We start from the raw sequence: 20165 nt of genomic DNA on the forward strand, positions 1-20165 counted from the left end.
CCATTACTACAAACATTCAAAAAACTAGCCTACAAATACTTGGGGCCATCCAAAATAAAACGGGTGACCAATAAAGTGACAGTGGAATTAGAACTGCCTAAACTATTTAGTAAAATTCACCCTGTTTTCCATTGCAGTCTTCTTCGGAAAGATCCGGGGGCTACGAACTGGCATCCCCGCCCTCTAGAACCCAAACCTATTCAAGTGAAGGGTCAGAGTCATCATGAGGTCCAGGAAGTGCTGGACGCCAAGAAGAAGAGGGGGGTATTATATTACTTAGTCCGTTGGAAATATTTTCCCCCTAGCTGTGATGAATGGGTAAAATCCTCCGACCTGAGGGGCCCTCTCCTTCTCAAAAGATTTTACTGCACCCAGACAAACCCCAAGCAGGAGCTTAGGGGGGCAGTATGTCAAGCAATGTTTCATTTCACTATAACTGTCTATGTTTATCAGACTATAACTGCTATACCGTACCTGTTACTAACCCTGAAACAAAGCTAAGGCACATCAAAGTAGAAAAGTTAGCTGGTGCCTCCTCCCTGCGCCTCTCTCGCTTTTACTAACAAATGCAGGAATTCGCTCTTTGAAGATAAAGCCTCCAGGGACATTTTCCCAGGCCAAGCCTGGACCCAGGAAATATAACCGCAGGGAGATAAAGAACTGTGTGAACTTTCACACATGAATACAGGACTGTTTAGTAATTGTAGCTTTGTTGATAGAACTTCTGATGTGCCATCCTTAAGTATACACTCTGCTATTACTCTGTATCAGTTCCAATTCTTGGCTCAATAGAAGCACATGGATTATCAATAAACCTATATGTCAGAACTTGTAACTGTTATGTATGCTGAGCTTGATGATATTAGCCTAAACGACTCCATATTGCAACTGCCTACTAACCCCATGTCCTTGCAGTCATGCCTACTAACCAAATGCTTTGCATTTCAAACAAACTGTAACCACTGAAGGGTGGCTGATAGCCTCTGGAAAACATCTGCAGGTGTCCTTTGAAGCCAGCCTGCCAGAGCCTCACAGCAGGGCTCCTTCCTCCTCCTTGGAGATAAGGGACCCTGGGAACAGACAACTGTCTCCTAGAGTGTGAGAAATGGTTTTATTGTTTCTGTTACAACTGCATAAAGAATGTATCGATAACTGAACCCGTTATTCTCAATAAATGTCTTATACTTTTGAAACAAAGTAATGAGTCTCATTTGAAGTTCTCCAAGTTCTGACACTATACTTTGTTTCAAAAATCAAGGACTGGTTACTTTGAGATCCGCTTGCTTGACAGGTATGCTGGGAAAGACAGAAGGCAAAAGAAGAAGGGGATGGCAAAAGATGAGATGGCTGGACAGTGTTACTGATGTAACTAACATGAATTTGAACAGACTTCGGAGGATGGTGAAAGACAGGAGGGCCTGGCATGGCCCATGGGGTCACAAGAAGTCGGACTTGATTGTGCGACTGAACAACAACAACAACAACAACACATTGCTGTTTGGGGAAGATTATTCTGACAGACCCAGAAGGTTGCTAAAACTCTTGGTTTTTCAGGGAATGTAATTCTTCCACCAGAATAATTTGCAAAAATGTGCCTTTTCATGACCAGCCCAAACAGTTCACATTGGACTCAACAGGGCATCACGGAGAAGCACACTTCAGATTTCTAAAATATCGCTCTTTGTTAGATAGATTCCAATTACTTCTCCCACTCAAACAACATGAGGCTCATTCAGTCAAGACCATCTATATCAGACCAGTACCAGGCCGTGGCCTGTTAGCAACTGGGCTGTGGGTTGTATAATTATTTCATTATATATTATAATGTAATAATAATAATAATAATAATAATAATAATAATAATAATAATAATAATAATAATAAGACATTGGATTTATATCCCGCCCTCCACTCTGAATCTCAGAGTCTCAGAGCAGCTCAGAATCTCCTTTATCTTCCTTCCCTACAACAGACACCCTATGAGGACAGTTCTGCCAGAGCTATGGCTGACCCAAAGCCATTCCAGCAGCTGCAAGTGGAGGAGTGGGGAATCAAACCCAGTTCTCTCAGATAAGAGTCTGCACACACAACCACCATACCAAAATAAAGTACACAATTGTATCATCCCAAAACAATCCTCCCCACCCCACTGCAGGTCCGTGGAAAAATTGTCTTCCACAAAACCGATCCCTGGTGCCAAAAAGGTTGGGGACCACTGATCTATATCATGGCTACACTTCCCAGCTTGCAGCTAGAAATATCTGCATTAATGCAGAGCAGCTTTCTAACAACATTACATTTTAAAGAATAAAACCTAGTTTTACTTGCTTATACTTTTGTTTATATTGTTGTATGTGATTTTTTACAAATGCCATTTTAGGCAGAAATACAATTGTCCCACTTTAAAATGAAAGATATTTCTATGGCTGCTTATTCCCGATCATTACCTTAAAGGACAATGCTCTGTAGCCTATCATAAACTCAAAGAGCATAGGGATGAGACAGACAGGAGGCTGTCCTGCCCCTAAGAGTGCTGCTTTATCATCCAATCACCTTTCCGGAAGAACATATGAACACATGAAGCTGCCTTATACTGAATCAGATCCTTGGTCCATCAAAGTCAGTATTGTCTTCTCAGACTGGCAGCGGCTCTCCAGGGTCTCAAGCTGAGGATTTTCACGCCTACTTGCCTGGACCCTTTTTGGAGATGCCAGGGATGGAAGGTTGGAAGGAAGCACAGCAGGAACTGAGTTCAGGTCCACCTCAGGGAGGAGTCATAGTTTTAGGTCTACTTCAACAAAAGAGCAATTTGAAGGGCAGTTCCCACCTGGTAGCATTGCAAAGAGTGTGGTTGGAACCTTGCATAGGTGTGAGAGAGGATCCAATTGAATGGCTAGTCCATGAAAGCCTGTTTGTGCCTGAAAGCATTAAAGAAAATCCAAACCACACTCTGAAGCTGCAGCTAGCTTGAACGTGTACACCTCAGCCAGGTGTCTCCTCTGTCTACCTAGAGACAACAAAGTTTAATTCTGGGTGTAACTATCCTGTGTGCACATGAAAGCTTATACCCAGAATTAACTTAAAGGTGCCACTGGACTCAAACTTTGTTCTGTTACTTCAGACCAATGTGGTGATCCACCTGAATCTAAACCAGAAAAGGCTTTTCAAAAAATGAAAACAGGCTCTGTACAGTTTGCAGCAGCAGAAGAAGAATATCAAAATTAAGATTGTATATCTGGCAAGTATGCCTAAGATTTCTTCTTCTGGGTGAGAAAATCAATAAAAGAGACAGGGCAGATACTCACAAAAGCACTAAATGTTCCCAGTCCCTTACTTTCTTCTGTTCTCGAATTCTGTTCAGAAATTCTTTGCTCAGTTTTTCTCTCTTACTCTGAAAGAGTCTTTCAGCAGTCATTATTCTGCCCTGGTCTCCTTTCTCAAGCTCTTGTGTGGCCTCAGCCAGCTCCCTTTGATGCTCCTCCATTGCTTTGTGCAAATACAGTTTTGGCACACTGAGTTCCTGAACAACAGATTGGTAGTGAATGCGCCTGATTTCCTCACTAGCTCTCTCTGTCAGATGCTGTCTGAGCATGACAAGTTCTTCTTTGGCCTCATTATCAAGTCTTTCAGTGAGCTCCTCCAGTCTAGTGAAGTGATCCACCAGCATCCTTTCCCACTGAGCCAGGAAACAGCAGATGTCTTTAGGGCTTCTGGAAGCTTCCTCAGGACACGTGAGGGCCAGTTGTTCTTCTTTCTGTGACCAATGCAACAACATTATTTATTTACTAGGAATAAGGCCTGCTGTGGAGGAAAATAAGGCCTGCTGTGGAGGAAAATACAACGGGCTCTAGAAAGAGGCTCTGGGCAAGTGCCCCCACACATCCACCCAAGTGAAGGCATTAATTGCCCCCCTCCACACACACACACTACCCTTGGTGTCTTCCCACCCCCTCAACCACCTCTTCCGCTCAACGACGCTCACACCCTTGTCATTCCACTACTCCCCCCACCCGTGACAGTCACCCCCCCCACTCTTGCTGTCACTGAGGCCATGGGGGGCAGCTTTGGGACGTCTGCTCTTTCTCTGGGAGCTCCTCTCCCTGCTGCCAGGCTGACTCGAGGTGGGAGCCACGCAGAATGAGTTCCTACCCAGAACTGGCTCCAGACCATGAAGAAATCGGAGCATGATCTGCCCTGAGCTCTTCCACCTGCAGCTACTGAGGCCGGCCCCCATCTCCTGTGGCATCCCAGGCACCTTGTGCTGTAGTTCCCAGGTTGCCCCTGGATTTGGGACTCCTCTCTATAAGGAGCACCTCAGGTCCTCTTCCTTCTAGCTAGACTCGTTAGTTCAGATGGGACAATATAGAGTTAAAGCCCTCCTTTTCCTATGGTCTCTCTCTTTGTCTTATTTTTTCCCTCCTTTGTATGATGTGTCAGCCTTAGTTTATAAGCCTGCAATCCATTCCTATCTCTTGTCCATAAAGCACCAGCTGGGGTTTTAAGCACCTTGAGTCAGCAGCAAAATGCTGAGGCCTTTTCCAGGACTGGGCGTGAGCTATAATCCAAATACTAACCAGGGCCAACTCTGTTTAGCCTCTGAGGTCAGACAAGATCAGGCTAGCCTGGGCCACTCAGGTCAGTGCAGAAAATGGTATTACCTAAGTAGGAAATGCACTGGGGGCAAGATGATCCTAGACCCTTGCCAGTCCGGCTTTCGCCCGGGTTATGGGACGGAGACAGTACTGGTCGCCCTGGTAGATGATCTCCAACGGCACCTGGATCAGGGCGGTGTGGCGGTGCTAATGTTGCTGGATCTGTCGGCCGCGTTCGACACGGTTGACCATCGGCTACTGACCCGCCGCCTCACCGATGTAGGGGTGAGGGGGTCTGCCTTACAATGGCTCTCCTCCTTCCTCGAAGATCGGGGACAAAGGGTGGCAATTGGGGGCGAGCAGTCCCAGAGGCGCACACTGGACTGTGGAGTGCCTCAGGGGGCAGTTCTCTCACCAATGTTATTTAATATCTATATGCGCCCCCTTGCCCAGATTGCCAGGAGACATGGACTTGGGTGCCATCAATATGCAGATGACACCCAACTCTATCTGCTGATGGATGGCTGGCCTGACTGCGTCCCAGAGAATTTAGACCGGGCCTTGCAGGATATGGCAACTTGGTTGAGGAGGAGCGGGCTGAAACTGAATCCTTTGTCTGGGTCAGGGCGCTTGGGAAGGGGAAATACCTCTCCCGGTCTTCGACGGGGCGCCGCTGAAAGCGGCGCACCGGGTTAGGAGCCTGGGAGTTTTACTGGAGCCTTCATTATCAATGGAGGCCCAGATTGCAGCCACTGCCAAGTCAGCCTTTTTCCATCTAAGGCGGGCAAAGCAGTTGGCTCCCTTCCTAGAGCGCCAAGATCTGGCAACGGTGCTTCACGCAACGGTCACCTTGAGACTGGATTACTGCAATGCCCTCTACATGGGGCTGCCTCTGTACCAAACCCGGAAGCTGCAGCTGGTGCAGAATGCAGCAGCTAGACTGTTGTTGGGGCTTCCTAAATGGGAGCACATACAGCCTGGACTGCGCGAACTGCACTGGCTGCCAGTTATATACCGGGTTCGTTACAAAGTGCTGGTCATTACCTTTAAAGCCCTATATGGTCGAGGACCTGTCTACCTTAGGGACTGTCTCTCCCCATATGAACCCCAGAGAGCACTGAGGTCAGCCGGGAAAAACTTGTTGACTACTCCCGGACCGAGAGAGGTGAAGCTGCAAAGCACCCATAACCGGGCCTTCTCCTCTATAGCCCCGAGCCTATGGAACCAACTTCCAGAGGAAATGTGGGCCCTGCGGGATCTTGAACAATTCTGCAGGGCCTGCAAGACCTTCCTCTTCCGACTGGCTTTCGCTGATGAAAAAGGAAACTGCTAATGATAACCGCCATCATAAAAAACAAATATAGCATTAGCACTTTTACCAATCTAGTTTAATTTAATTTTTAAAACTTAACCAGAATTTTAATGTTTAAATGTAATTTTATTTATCTCTGTATAACTGAAACTTGAATGATGCTGTTAGCCGCCCTGAGCCTGCTCCAGCGGGGAGGGCGGGATACAAATAAAATTTTGTTGTTGTTGTTGTTGATGATGCATACAGCAGGAGATAACTCATACCATACCTAGTAGTAAAATCCACAGACCTGTCCGCTTCCTTGAAGCATAGAATCATAGAGCTGGAAGGGACCTCCAGCATCTTCTCAGCCATTCTGATACAATACCCTCCAGAACCAGGCCTCATTTTGGGCAGGAATTTCGGAGCCTCTAAATTTTATTGTGCTCTCTCTTTCTTACCCTCCCCCCCAATACTTACTTCTGGGCCCCGTTGTTAAAACCCCCTGTGAGAATTTTGCTGAACTCTAAAATCTGACAAACTTTCTAATATTTCCCACCCCCCACAAAAAAATGGGAAAATAAACAAAACATATAAGGCAGACGGATGGAAATCTTCCTCATGCCACTGTGGCCACACAGGAGAAAGTAATTTTATTTATTTTATTGGATTTATATCCTGCCCTCCCCACCGAAGCAGGCTCAGGGCAGCTTTTAAAAGTATTTTAAAATTTTAAAAGTATGATGGGAGTAAGGTTTTATTATGACCATTATAATTCAAGAAGTTTTTTACGGTAGATGCTAAACTGATATAATTTAGTACACCTTCCGGTGATGTCAGGGGTGTGTGGCATATGCAAATGAGTTGTGCTGATGAGCTATGGCACCTCATTTTCTATGAAATGACCCCTGTCCGGAACAATTCAGTTTGTACAGCTTGTGGAATATCGGGACTGTGGGAACCTTCCTGACCTTCTCAGGCTGGCTATTCTGCAGGGTAGAGGCCACTACAGAGAAGGCCCATGTCTGGACAACTGCTAAACTTGCCTGTTTGCAGGACCCTACAATGCAAGAGTGGAACATTTTAAATGTGAGGAGCAGCTGGGCTTGGCAAGATTCTGAGCCGTCATGAGCCAATCCCAAGTCCAAGGTCTGGATTCTGCTTATGACAGGCACCAGGCATCCCTCCTGCATCCGGGTCTCTTGCAAAGGGAGGGGCTGGCAGCACCAGCCGGGCCTCATCCTCTAGGACTGAGTGCCTGTGCAAAGCACACCCCTTGCTGATGGGGAGCATGGGAAAGGGCGCTCACAAAGCTTCCTGGCTCCACCCATCAAGCCAAGGAGGATCCTTCTCACATTTCTTGTCCCGTGGATGCATCTTCTCACCCAGTTCTCAATTACCTTCTGCAGAATTTCTTGTCGCCTTCTGGCCATCAGTTCTTGATGAAGTTTTTGTTTCTCTTCCTTTACGATACGAGCAAACTTCTGTTGAGCAGAGTGCAGTTCATCTTGAGCTATGTTCAGGACTCCCCCCAAATGATTTTCAGTCAGGCAACAATCCCTGCAAGGAAGGTGAAAAATCTCATGAAGACTTGCAAGCCCAGACTTTAGTCCTCTTCATTACCCAACTGAATCCTTTATGCTGAACATACTTATACATGGACCATGGCTCATATCCAGTTCTAGTTATGCATTTCCAGGGGCAAGCAAGGATGCTGTCAAGCATCAGTATTTCAAATAACCAAGCTTTTGTTTAATTCAAAGACTCGTTTTATTGATAATCCAATACTTGCTTCAAGGAACGATACCTTGGAAGTGATACACGGCATGGAATCTTAAAGGCTACTTCAAAGGCACAATAGTAGATAGCTTCAAAAGCATAACATACAGATGTGAATTGCAGAGAAGGTACTATCAACTATTCATTTGGTCACTACAACATCTCCTAGTTCCCACACATTCTTGACTTACTGATAGACATATGGATGGGAACTGGTGGGAGAGGCAATTTACTTACAAAAACAAGGTTACTTGCATATTCTGAATTACTAGGTGGGGGGGGGAGCTTTGCAGAGAAGTCTTATGCAGAAAAAGGAATAGAGGAAAAGAAAGAGAGTTCAATAATACATATCGATTCAATAACCAGAAATATCATGCTTGACATACTGCCCACCCTAAGATTTCTTCCGGGGCTTAGATGGATGCAGGTTGCAAAAATTTATTAATTCTTTTGCCCGCACATTTGAGTTCTCTACCCACTCGTCATGACTTGGTGAGAAATGTTTCCACCTAATTAAAAAATACACCCCTCATTTTAATTTTGCATCCAAAATTTTCTTGACTTCATGGTGACTCTGACCCCCAATCTGGATAGGTTATGGAGCTTGTGGTTGAGGGTGCCAAGGCATAGCTCCAGAATCTTGGCAGAGTAGACTGCAATGAAAAACAGGGTGGATTTTACTGAACATTTTAGGTAACTCCAGTTCTACTATTGATAACTCTCTTTATTTTGAAGGCTAGTTTTTTGGATGGTTGTAGGCTAGTTTTTTGGATGGTTGAGGCAATGTCAGACGATGGAGGTTCAAAGTAAACGGACTTCCATTTGTTGCAAATGTTAAGACGTTTATTTGATATCTCAAGGTTCTGGACAGGCAAGCATTGGAACTGATATCATTTAGCGGGAAAGACACACTTTTAAACGCCTACATCAAAGAGTTTCTAAACAATACTACATTCTCACACTTCTGAACTACAAGTAACACCTTCTCGGCCCCTTATCGCTTGTGGTTCCTCTTCTCACAGAGGAGCCCTGCTGGCTCTCCTTGAGGCATGCTATCTTCAAAGAACTGTTGCTTTTGTTAGTACTATGCAGAGGAATTCACAGCAGGAATTAGTAACATCTTTAGAGCTACTTTGATATGCAAGGTCTCTGTGCCATGGTTAGTAGCAAATCCTCAAAATGGGGTTAGTCATGTCAAGATACATGTTACAGTTTATTCATATTCAGCATAATATCACATTAAGATTCTCCAGTGTCTGACAGGCAAAGGCAAATTCTTAGTGGAAAGGAAAACCGTTTCTCCTACTTTAAAGTCCCACACTGGAGTATGACTCTTGTCATAATGTTTTTTGTAAGTGTCTTTAGCTGCATCCAAGTTTTCCTGTATTGCTTTCCACACCTTCCCTAGGTTTCCCCACCAATGTTCAGAAGAGGACGGTAGGTCCGGGGTAGTTCCACCCGGTAACAACGGAAAAGGCTTTCCCTCATACCCATTCACAACCAAGAAAGGGGAGGTTTTTGTAGAGCTATGCACACTATTATTGTATCCATACTCCGCGAAAGGCAGGAGCTCTACCCAATTAGATTGTTGGTAATTCACAAAACACCGTAAATATTGTTCTAGAAGCACATTCACTCTTTCTGTTTGTCCGTCGGTCTGAGAGTTACGCTGAGCTCTGACCTTGCTCCATTCCTTTTAATTTACAAAACTCCCACTAGAAGTTGGCAACAAACTGAGGCCCCCTGTCATTAATGATCTTGTCTGGGAATGAGTGTAATTTAACTACATGTTGGAAAAACAAGTGGGCCAGTCTCTTTGCCGTAGGCAGTTGAGCGCATGGAATGAAATGTGCTTGTTTCGAAAAGGTGTCCACCACTACCAAGATTACCGTTTTCCCTTGGGACACCAGGAGTTCCACTATAAAGTCCATTGAGACCACTGACCATGGTCTGTTAGCAGTTTCTAAGGGCTGTAATAGTCCCGGGGTACAAAGTTAGAAATATCGTTTTTCAGGGAGGGCCACCAAAACTGCCGATTCATCAAATGCAACGTTTTCACATAACTAACTAAAATGTCCAGACAGTTTGCTACTATGGCAAAATTGCAGTACTTCTTTTCTAAGGCTTGCAGGTACATAGAGTTTCCCCTCTTTGTACCAGAATCCTCCATCTCCTTTAATAACTCCATCCGGTCTGTGGTCCTCTTCCTTCTCTACTTCAGTAATCAGTCTCTCTCCCCCCCCCCCATTTCTCTTCGAGGTTCTCCCTCTTAGCTTTGGAATGGGTAGTCACCGCCCCCACTAAGAGATGGGGTGAGATGATGGAGTCGATCACTTCTTCCCTCTGGCTATTATGCTCAGGAAGTCGAGACAATGCATCTGCTAAAAAGTTCTTTGAGCCTGGAAGGTGTTTCAAAGTAAAATCAAACTTGGCGAACAAACCTGCCCAACGAATCTGTTTCTCCATCAGTTTCCTCCACCCCATGAGGGCTTCTAAATTCTTATGGTCTGTCCAAATCTCAAAAGGAACCCTCGCTCCTTCTAACCAAGATTGCCAGGTTTTTAATGCAAAAGTTATTGCAAACACCTCCTTATCCCAGACGGACCAATTCCGTTGCCCTTGGGAGAACTTTTTGGAAATGTATGCACAAGGTTTTAAACCCCCCCCCCCTCGTCATCGGGTTGCATCAGTATTGCTCCCACAGCGACATCGGAGGCATCGCATTGCACCACGAAAGGTTTCAATTCGTTAGGGTGAATGAGAATAGGTTCGCTAGTGAACAGTCTTTTCAGTTTATTGAATGCTTCTTGGCATTTGGCTTTCCATTCTAATTTCGCCCCTGGTTTTTTAGCTTCGGGACTTTTCCCTTTCATTTCGAGAAGGTCCGTCAGGGGTAGCATCGTTTGCGTGAACCCCTGAATGAAATTACGGTAAAAATTGGCAAAACCGAGGAATGATTGGAGCTGTCTACCTGTCCTCTGGGGTTCCCAGTCTAATACCACCTGGATTTTGGCGGGGTCCATTGCCAATCCTCTCCCGGACACCCTATATCCCAAATAGTCAAGCTCCGTTTGTGGAATTCGCACTTAGACAGCTTGGCATACAGTCTGTTTTCGTATTGGGTGCTTAATACTTCCCTCACCAGCTTCACATGTGATTGTAAGTCTTTGGAATAAATAATTATATCGTCCAGGTACACCACAACCCCCTTTATACAAATATTTGCATAACACTTCATTTATGAAGTTCGTAAAAACTCCTGGGGCCCCTTGTAATCCAAATGGCATGATCAGATATTCGAATTGACCCATGGGGTATTGAAGGCGGTTTTCCATTCATCCCCCTCCTTTATGCGCACTCTGAAGTACGCGTCCCGCAAATCTAGCTTGGTGAAAACTTTTCCCTCTGACATCATGCTTAACAGATCTTTGATTAGGGGTATGGGGTAGGCATTCGAGGTAGAAATTCCATTAACTCCTCGAAAATCCATGCAAAGCTGCAGCCCTCCATCCTTCTTTTTGAAGAGTACAGGAGCTGCACGGGGGCTCTAGCCGGTCGGATAAAACCTCTTTTAAAATTTTTGTCTAAAAATTTCCGTAACTCGGCTTTCTCTGCCCACCCCATCGTGTAGAGTTTTGCTCTGGGGAGCTCCTGCCCTGGAATCAGTTCTATGGCGCAATCAATGTCCCGGTGGGGAGGAAGTTCATTTGCTTCCTCTTCACTGAAGACTCTTCTCAAGTCTTTGTATTCCTTAGGGATCAAGCAAACTTCTTCTATCGTTAAGCAGTTTTTTGTTCCTAGGTGGTGAATCAGTGCCCCAAGTTTTGTCCCAGCGAGAGTGATCACACTTCTTATCTGTAAAGTCTATAGTCTGTTCTCCTCATTTAATATCAGGCTAATGCTTCACCAGCCATCCTATCCCTAATACAATGTCAAAGAATGAAGAGGGGGCTATCACAAAGAGTTCAGTGTCCCAGTGGTTCTCTATCCCCACTGGTACTTCTTGAGTCTGATTGATGCATGGCTCCCCTCTCATTATAGTCCCGTCCATCTGTTCAAATTGTATGGGGTGAGGCAACTGAGTTTTGTGGAGGTCCAGGGCTTCCACCAACTTGGGTGTGATTATGTCTCTTGTGCACTCCGAATCAATTAGGGACCGAACATGAATAAATCGCTTTAACCTTGGGTTTAATAATGTCAGAGGAACAAAAAATAAAGATCCAGTTATCCTCACCCTTAGTGGTGCCGTTAGTTCCACGACCTGCTGCTCGGCACCTCTCAGTGCAGGTTGTCCCCGTTTCCCGCCGGTTCATCTTCCCAGGACATCTAGCTCAGCTCATCTATGATGATAGTATCTTCGTCCACTGAAGTTGCGGTTACTGTACTCCCTTTCGCTGAGTCCTTCAGGCAGCCTTCATTCTTCTTTGGCTTTGGTGTGCTGGGCTTTGGAGCAAGGGGAGCCTCAAGGCCATTCCGGGCAATTGGCGGCCAGGTGATTCAGGTCCCCACATCGAAAACAACGTCGTGGGGTAGCTGGTTTGTTAGCTCCCCCCTGTGGGGTTGGTCTTTTTCCCATCTGCTTTTGCCCCCATCCAAGACTCACGTCCTCCCTTTTTCCCTTGCTGCTGCTGCCGTTGTAGGGCCACTCTTTTCATGTTGGTCTCGACCTCACCGACTAGTTACACCCACCCTACCAGCGTGGTTGGGCAGGCTTGTTATAGCGCTCGGTCCAACACGCTCACATTCAGACCCCTCTGGAATTGCGCGATTTTCATTAGCTCCTTCCATCCCTGAACCTTAGCCGTGTTTGCTCAAAATTCGGCCGCATACTCACACACTGATTTCAACCCTTGCTGCATATCTCGCAAGTCAGAGCTGCATGTGCTGCAGTCAGAGCTCAGGTTTCTTGGAGTGGATCTTCATACTGCGTTAGCAGCGCCTGTAGGAAAGCGGCCACGGTGTCCAACTCAGGACTGGTTTCGTACAGACTCACGTACCCTTTCAGCTTCAACCCCAAGTAGTCCACTCGACTGAATTCATCTGGGAAGGTGTTCCCATAATAGTGCAGGTAGCTATTGGCTTGGATGGAGAAGTATTCCACTTCTTCGGGGTCCCCATCGAATGTGGCATCTAGCTCCCTCCCCCGACCATACTCTCGAGGGACAAGTGGCAATGGAGTTGTGGTGCTGTTGGCTGACTCACTGAAGGGGGTATTGGGGCTCCTCTGGGGTCTGCCGGCGGTAATACTTTCTCCAGTTGCCTTCTCATCTCTTGCGCCATGAAGGTGACGTTGGCTTGCATTTCATCTCTCAAACACTTTGCCATTTCGGCCATCTCACTCCTCACCATCTGGAAGAGCCCTCGATCGTCAGGCTCAGGATCCTCGTCCTCCTCGTCTGGGCATGGGGGTTCAGGATCCTCATATTCTTCCTCCTCCAGTCAGGGTTCGTCTCGTTCCCCACAGCTTCCAGCTCACGCCTCGTCTTGGGCGCTCTCGCCCACCACCCTCACCCATCGGGAAGGTCGCATCAGGATCACCTCCCTTCGAGCTGGTGCCTCCTCCATTAGGGTAGTGGACGTTCAAGCTCCCAGCCTCTGGAGGTGATGAGGAGTTGTTGGATGTGCAGAGGAGACCCTCTCCCCGTAACTCTACGGGCATCTAGGATGTGCCACAAAGGGGTCCGCACCCCAGCTTCCTCCTCCCTGCGTTCGCCTCGTCTCCTCTCCGGGGATGTAGGGAGTTTGCCATTGTCTGGTGTTCTCTGCGCCATATGGTTAGAAAGTTGCCAGTTAAGTTAAACCCCAAGCAGGTTCACTTCCAAAATGTCAAGCATCAGTATTTCAAATAACCAAGCTTTTGTTTAATTCAAAGACTAGTTTTATTGATAATCCAATACTTGCTCCAAGGAACGATACCTTGGACGGGATACATAGTTTCACACGGCATGGAATCTTAAAGACTACTTCAAAGGCACAATAGTAGATAGCTTCAAAAGCATAACACACAGATGTGAATTGCAGAGAAGGTTCATTCAACTATTCATTTGGTCACTACAACATCTCCTAGTTCCCACACATTCTTGACTTACTGATAAGACGTATGGATGGGAACTGGTGGGAGAGGCAATTTACTCACAAAGACAAGGTTACTTGCATATTCTGAATCCTTTAGAATTACTAGGTAGGGGGGGAAAGCTTTGAAGAGTAGTCTTATGCAGAAAAAGGAATAGAGGAAAAGAAAGAGAGTTCAATAATACATATTGATTCAATAACCAGAAATATCATGCTTGACAGATGCACTTTGCTGTTTGAGTCACCAAGTGCTTAGGAGAACACAGGGGTGGTGCTCCTTTCTCAGATCTGTGGTCACACCAAGCACTTGAGCCACTTGGCTGTCTCTTGCACCTGCAGACCATGGACACTTTCACACACACTGAATAATGCACTTTCAATGCACTTTGCAACTGGATTTTACTGTGTGAAATTTGAAAATCTACTTGCAAACGATCAGAAAAGTGCATTGGAAGTCAGTTGAAAGTGCAGTAATCAGCACATGTGTTACTTGTGGCTTTCTTTGTGTTACTTTTGGTTCTTTTCAGACAGAGGGGTACAGGTAACACAGACCCCATTCACAGTGCAATGCCAACCATGTACTGAGCCTGTAGGTGACCAGAATGCCTCCAGCTGCTGTGCTGTCAACTGTCTTCTGCCAGACTGGCTCCAGCACCATCCTGCAACCTGCTTAACATTCAGTGTTTGACCCCCGGTGTTGCTCCTCTCAGGGGCATGAAGCTCTTGCCATGGTTCTGTGGTATGTCAATGCATCTTTTAAAGGAACAGAAGTGTTGCTACTGTCAAGGATGCTATTTCTGTGTATTAAATCAATACAGTTATTGGAATCTAATTCCTCTCTTTTATTCTGAAACCTTTTCTTTCCCATAGTTGCATTTCAAAGCTTACTCCCCCCCTCACTTTTCCCTTCCTTTTCCTTTCTCACCTCTGGGTAGAAAATGTAGGAATGCAGTAACTTTGATGATAGAGAGAAAAGAGGCGCCTCCCCCGAACCGTTCTCATTCACCGCTTATCAAGAGGAGCAGGAATGTATAGAAACCAGGGAAGTTTCAACCGCATGGTAGTAGTGGGTAGTATTTTTGCATAGTTGTAACAATTCACATATATATGTTATGTCTTGAAGCTATCTTTTCTATTTCCTTTGATGTAGCCCTTAAAACGCTATGCTGTGTGAAACTCTATATCACTCTCAAGGTTCCATACCTTGAGCAACAATGGATTATCAATAAAACAAGTCTTTGTATCAAACAATTGCTTGTTTATTCAAACTACTGATGCTTGACTGTAGTACCATACATCATGAACAGGGACCCTCAAACCAGTAACACATTGCACTTACCCATCATGCAGTAGAGACTTGATACTTTGCCCCAGTTACAGAGAGTAGTTACATGACTTTTTGACCCTGCAACCACTAGATGGGTGGGAAGATCACGAGTCTAGCTACCCAGACAAAGGTCAGCAGGGACCTTCTCAAATGTGGGGAAACAGAGATGTTCTTACGTCTGTCACCTTGAGACAAGTTATTTCCGGATAATTGTCATGGTAGATTTCGGTATTTCGGTAAATGTTTTGCATGTCCCTTATGCGAGTCTTGTGATTGTGATGACAAAATCTGAGACCAAAATCCTATAAAAATAAAGACTGCTGGCTTGCAAGCTGAGCAATTCTCCCAGGACATGTGTCTTGTGTGGTTGCTTCCTACACTTGACAGCTACTCAACGAAAGACAACAGGCAGCTCTACTCGCATGATCCATGTTCAGAATACCAGCCCTGTTTGCACTGATTCAAAGTCCTCCAACCAGTAGAGGGTGCTGTTTTGCCTCTTCTCTTCCCTTGTTTGAATCTGTGTGTGAGGTGTTGTTGGCTGGCTGTTTGCAGACATGGCTGAGATGGGGCACATGTCAGCATGACAGATGATTGCTGCTTTGCACTCAAGGGTCACTGATATATTCTCAGCTCCTTGAACCTGGGACTCTTTTGCCTTTTTTCTTTTCCATGCTCAGGGGTCAAAGAATACTGACCTGCCACATCTCCCCAGCAATGTGCCGGTGCCTGAATTTTGCTTTGAGCTGTCCTCATTCCCAGCCAATGAAGTTGTGGTCAATAATGCTACTGTAATTAGCTGCATTTTATGACTGGGTATTTACTAAATTTTACAGTACTTAGTAATGCATGAAAAAAAGATCCAGGTGAACTCATTTTCTTCCATTTTTCGTGCTGCTTATGGATATCCAATATTCACTCAGTTATAATGAAAGATGCATTTTAAAAACTCCTACTGGTTCCTTCACATTGCTCCTAAACGTAAAGCCATGCTATTGTCTGTTCTCTAAGCACTCAATTATCTCTTACCTTGGCAGTGCGGGGGTGGGGGGGAGACTTCATCCCTTTCCTTTCTCTTTAGAAGACACCTGAGATTTACTCTTCATTATATAGGTTGCTGTTCTGTGTGATAACTGGTCATATCTTTCTTCTCTCTTTTAGTCAATTTCTTGTTCATTAAGAACTTTCTGTACTGCTATGTCTATTGAGGGTTTATTTTTACAGTCTTGCCATCGAAGTATTTTTACACATTTTTGTCATCTTTTTCTGCTAACTGATGGGCCAGGCGTGACTCCCTGAAAAATTCTGAATTCTGCCAGCAACTGATGGACACTCTTCCTCAGTCTGCCGTGTGCACCACTGTTCCTGAGACAAATTAGCTTGTGGGCGGCTTATCAGTTCTGCTGTTCTACAGGCACTGGACCAGAGCTGAACTGAGCATTAAGAAAGCCCCCAGAGGAACAAAAGGATAACACTTGCAGTAAGTACTGGCTGTGTAATTCTTCTGAACCTTCAGAAAGAAAATGACTCTCACACGGATCGGAACTGCTCTGAAGGGGAGAAGAGACAACAAACAAGCCCTGACCCGGGACTGCTCTGGCCCGCTCACCTGAGGCGGATTCCCACTGTAGCATGCAGGAGGCCAGCCAGCCCAAAAGCAGCAGAGCTGGGCTTCGTTTTGCACCTTCTTCACAAGAACCCAACCTTTTTCATAGCAAAATTTAAAACATCTCCAGGTGGGTTGCCACGTTGGTCTGAAGCAACAGAACAAAGTTTGAGTCCAATCAGGCACCTTCAAGAACCACAAAGCTCGAGTCCAGTGGCACGTTCAAGACCCACAACACTTGAGGCCAGTGGTACCTTTAAGACTGACCAAGCTTGAGTCCAGTAGTACACAGAGTGCACAATAAAGCTTATGCCCAGAATTCAAAGAAGTGTGCATGCACACGTAAGCTTATACCCAGAATTAAACTTTGTTGGTCTGAAAGGTGCCACTGGACTCAAAATTTGTTTTAAAACATCATGTTGAACTTTTTTTTCCTTAGCAAAACCACCCCCCTGTGCCTCTCCAAATATCGCAACAGTCACCTTTCCACTTTACTAATGAACATGGCTATCCGGTTTGCTGCAAGATCCCACAGAGAAGGCATCTGGAAATCCAGTGTCTGAATCATTTGAATGAGGGATTCCCTGTGAGCAAATCTTTTACTCAGGTGGTAGTTCTTATGAGCTTGCAAAAGATCCATCCGCTCTTCAATGTCCTCCTGCAGAGAAAAATATATACAAACACATCCAATTAACTGGAATGAGAAATTGAAATCACAGCATCAGTATGTTGCAAGTTTTAGGGAGGTTGGTACCACAGGCAGACAAGATTACTGGCTGGTGGACAAGGTCCATATTGGATCACAGTCTTCTCCACTCTAGCTTTGTCGGCAATGTCAGCTTTGGTCAGAAACTCTGCCAGACTTTTGACTGAGGTGGGATTCCCCAAATGTGTTGGTATTCTGCACACTTCTCTTGAAGCTACATGCCAGTAAAAGTAGGGGGTTGGGGACTAGATTACCAGTTAGCTTGGCCTGCTTCCTTCTCCTCTCAACCAACTTGGGCAAAGGCTCATGGTCAGCTGAGGAAGGAGAACTAAGGCAGGTATCTCAGTATTCTCCCACCCACAACCCCATCTGTTCCTCTGCCACTAAGCAACGTGGGTCCTGGGAAAAACCTGGTCATCTCTTGGAAGATGGGGCTGGTGTGCCCCATTGCCCGAGTGTCCAACCACTAAAGAGGCCCCAGGCTTGCTTTATTGAAGCTGTGACTATAGCTATGTACAGTATTGATTTGTTTATTCTGTTGTTTCATGAGGGCTATTGTTGTAAATCCCAATACCTGTATTTTAGAGTAATTCTCAACAAGAGATTTAGCTGCTTCTAACTTCAGTTCTCCTTTACAAATCATACTTTTCATCTGAGTGAAAAAGATGCTATGGATCTCATTTCTTTCAGAACAAGCCAGTTCTCTGTATGCCACAGCAAAGTATTCTTCTTGCTTTGCCAGAAGAGATCTCTTTTGATGGCGGTCCTCCAGCTGGTGAAGTTTCTCCAGGAGGGCTCTGCATTCTGCAGCCGACTGAGGAAGCAAGCAGCCGGTTACTGCCAGTCTATTCCACCCTCAAAGCCCCCACCCACCCTTTTCAACCAGAAGCAGGAGGAGTCGCAGTCCCCTTCCACAGGCCGGCTCGGCTCAAATGCTGAGGCAGGCACAGCACTCGGGAGTGGGCTGGGAGGGGAAACCTCTGCTCATTTGTATCTGGGAACTGCCCTACTAGACTGGGTGAGACAAGCCCAGGGGTTTGGCAGTTTCCCTGGCCTGGGTCCTTGCTGGCCGACAGAACAGGGAAAGGACCGTTCCTGGGAACCTTAAAAACAAAAGTGTTTGTTGGCTTTTGCACTGTTCCAGTTGAGCTGCGATGAGTATTCAGGACTCTTGATCCATTGCCCACATTTAATGAAAGTCTTCTCCTCACTGAGAGTACTTTTGCACATTAAGCTGACTGCTGATATGACCAATCTCATTTTACATTCTGGGTTCAAGAACATCATCTTGGGAAATGGGCCTTGATTGTTAATCTACACTGCACTGCGAGAGGGACAAAGCTGTAATTACCAGCAGCAGCCCTCCCCCAAGGTGGGAAAAGACAGTTCCTGCTACCTCTTGATGCTTCTGCATTTGAGCTACCTTTTCATTGGCCTTTTTCAACAATTCCTCAACTTCTCTGCTCCCCGCTCTCTCTCTGCGGTGCTGAGACTCAGCTGCCTTCCTGTTCTCCAGGCTACACTCAGCTGTCAAAGCCACCATCTTCCTGTTGTACTCTTCTTGAATCTCCACCTCCATGGTGCGGAATTGCTTTCTGAAGGCCAAATTCATCCTTTTCTCCACATGAGGAGGGAGCCCACAAGTTGCAACCATGTTCTTCACTAACAGAGCAATTGCTTCTTGGGAAATCTGCACTCGACAGTCTTCCAAATCTCTGTCTGCATGAGTGAAGGTCGCTGTTTCAAGGCTGTAAAATGGAATAAGGATGTTTAGAATGACTGTTTGGATTACTGCAATGCACTCTATGTGGGACTTCCCTTGAAGACAACCCAGAAACTACAACTGGTCAGAAGACACCCAACTGTTGTCAGGGGCTAACCATCAGGAATACACGTTGCCCATTTTGAAATAGTTACACTGGTTGCCAGTCTATTTCTGAGATGAATTCAAGGTGCTGGTTATGATGACCTTCACAACCAGAGACTCACACAGTTGAAAGACTCTCCTCTCCTCTAAATATCTGGGCCCCAACTATGGTCATCGGGCAGCCATCTGTTGGCCATCCAACTATGCTCAGTTGGGTGACTCAGCTGGGTTGGAGGAAGGTGCTTAGAGCTGGGACAGAACTGCTGGTGAGGCGAGTGTTAATTTTGCTTTTCCAAAACTGCTGGGGAGCATTACCTAGGGTTGCTGTATGAAAGAACAGTATGAGTGCTTGAAGTCTGCTGGAGAGGGGCTTCTCATTGCTTCTGTGTGTCTATTGTGTGGCTGCTGCTGAGAGAGTCCAGAATGCAGCATCATAAATCCTGATGGGAAAGCCATGGATGACACATATACAACCTGTGCTGCACCAGCTACACTGACTCCCAGTGGAGCACCGAGTCAAGTTCAAGGTTTCAGTATTGACCTACAAGGCCTTGAGTGGTCAGGGACCAATGTACCTACGGGGCCGTCTCCTCCATTATGTCTCAGGGAGAGCATTATACTCCTCAGATAGAAATTTGCTAATGGTCCCCAGCCTTAAAGACTGTACTTGACCAGGACCAGAGCCTTTTCAGCTCTGGCCACAACCTGGTGAAACTCTCTGCTGGATTCCATAAGCACCCTGCAGGACCTTATGCAATTCCACAGGGCCTGTAAGGCAGAGATGTTCCACAGGCTTTTGGTTAAGGACAGCAAAGGTTACCATCTTAGCTGGCATTTTTCTCTGCTCTCCAGATGCATTTTGTCTCCTCTCCCTGCCTGTGAAGTAATTAATTATGGGATTAATTATCACTATCAGATTTTAAAA

The 20165-nt window shown here is 45.8% G+C and overlaps 1 protein-coding gene across 1 annotated transcript in view; it reads right to left on the minus strand.

The window, feature by feature from the left end:
* The window catches only part of EVC2 (EvC ciliary complex subunit 2), a 72642-nt gene that overhangs the window by 18777 nt on the left and 33700 nt on the right, over positions 1 to 20165 (minus strand). Inside the window, exons 8-12 of the mRNA XM_060247261.1 lie at positions 18797 to 19121; positions 17948 to 18187; positions 17150 to 17325; positions 7193 to 7443; positions 3306 to 3765 (exon numbers count right to left, since the gene is read on the minus strand). Of these exons, the coding sequence (XP_060103244.1) occupies positions 3306 to 3765; positions 7193 to 7443; positions 17150 to 17325; positions 17948 to 18187; positions 18797 to 19121 (1452 nt within the window). The remainder of the gene's footprint in view (positions 1 to 3305; positions 3766 to 7192; positions 7444 to 17149; positions 17326 to 17947; positions 18188 to 18796; positions 19122 to 20165) is intronic.

This window comes from Heteronotia binoei, chromosome 9 (genome assembly GCF_032191835.1).
Source record: "Heteronotia binoei isolate CCM8104 ecotype False Entrance Well chromosome 9, APGP_CSIRO_Hbin_v1, whole genome shotgun sequence".
NCBI lineage: Eukaryota > Metazoa > Chordata > Lepidosauria > Squamata > Gekkonidae > Heteronotia > Heteronotia binoei.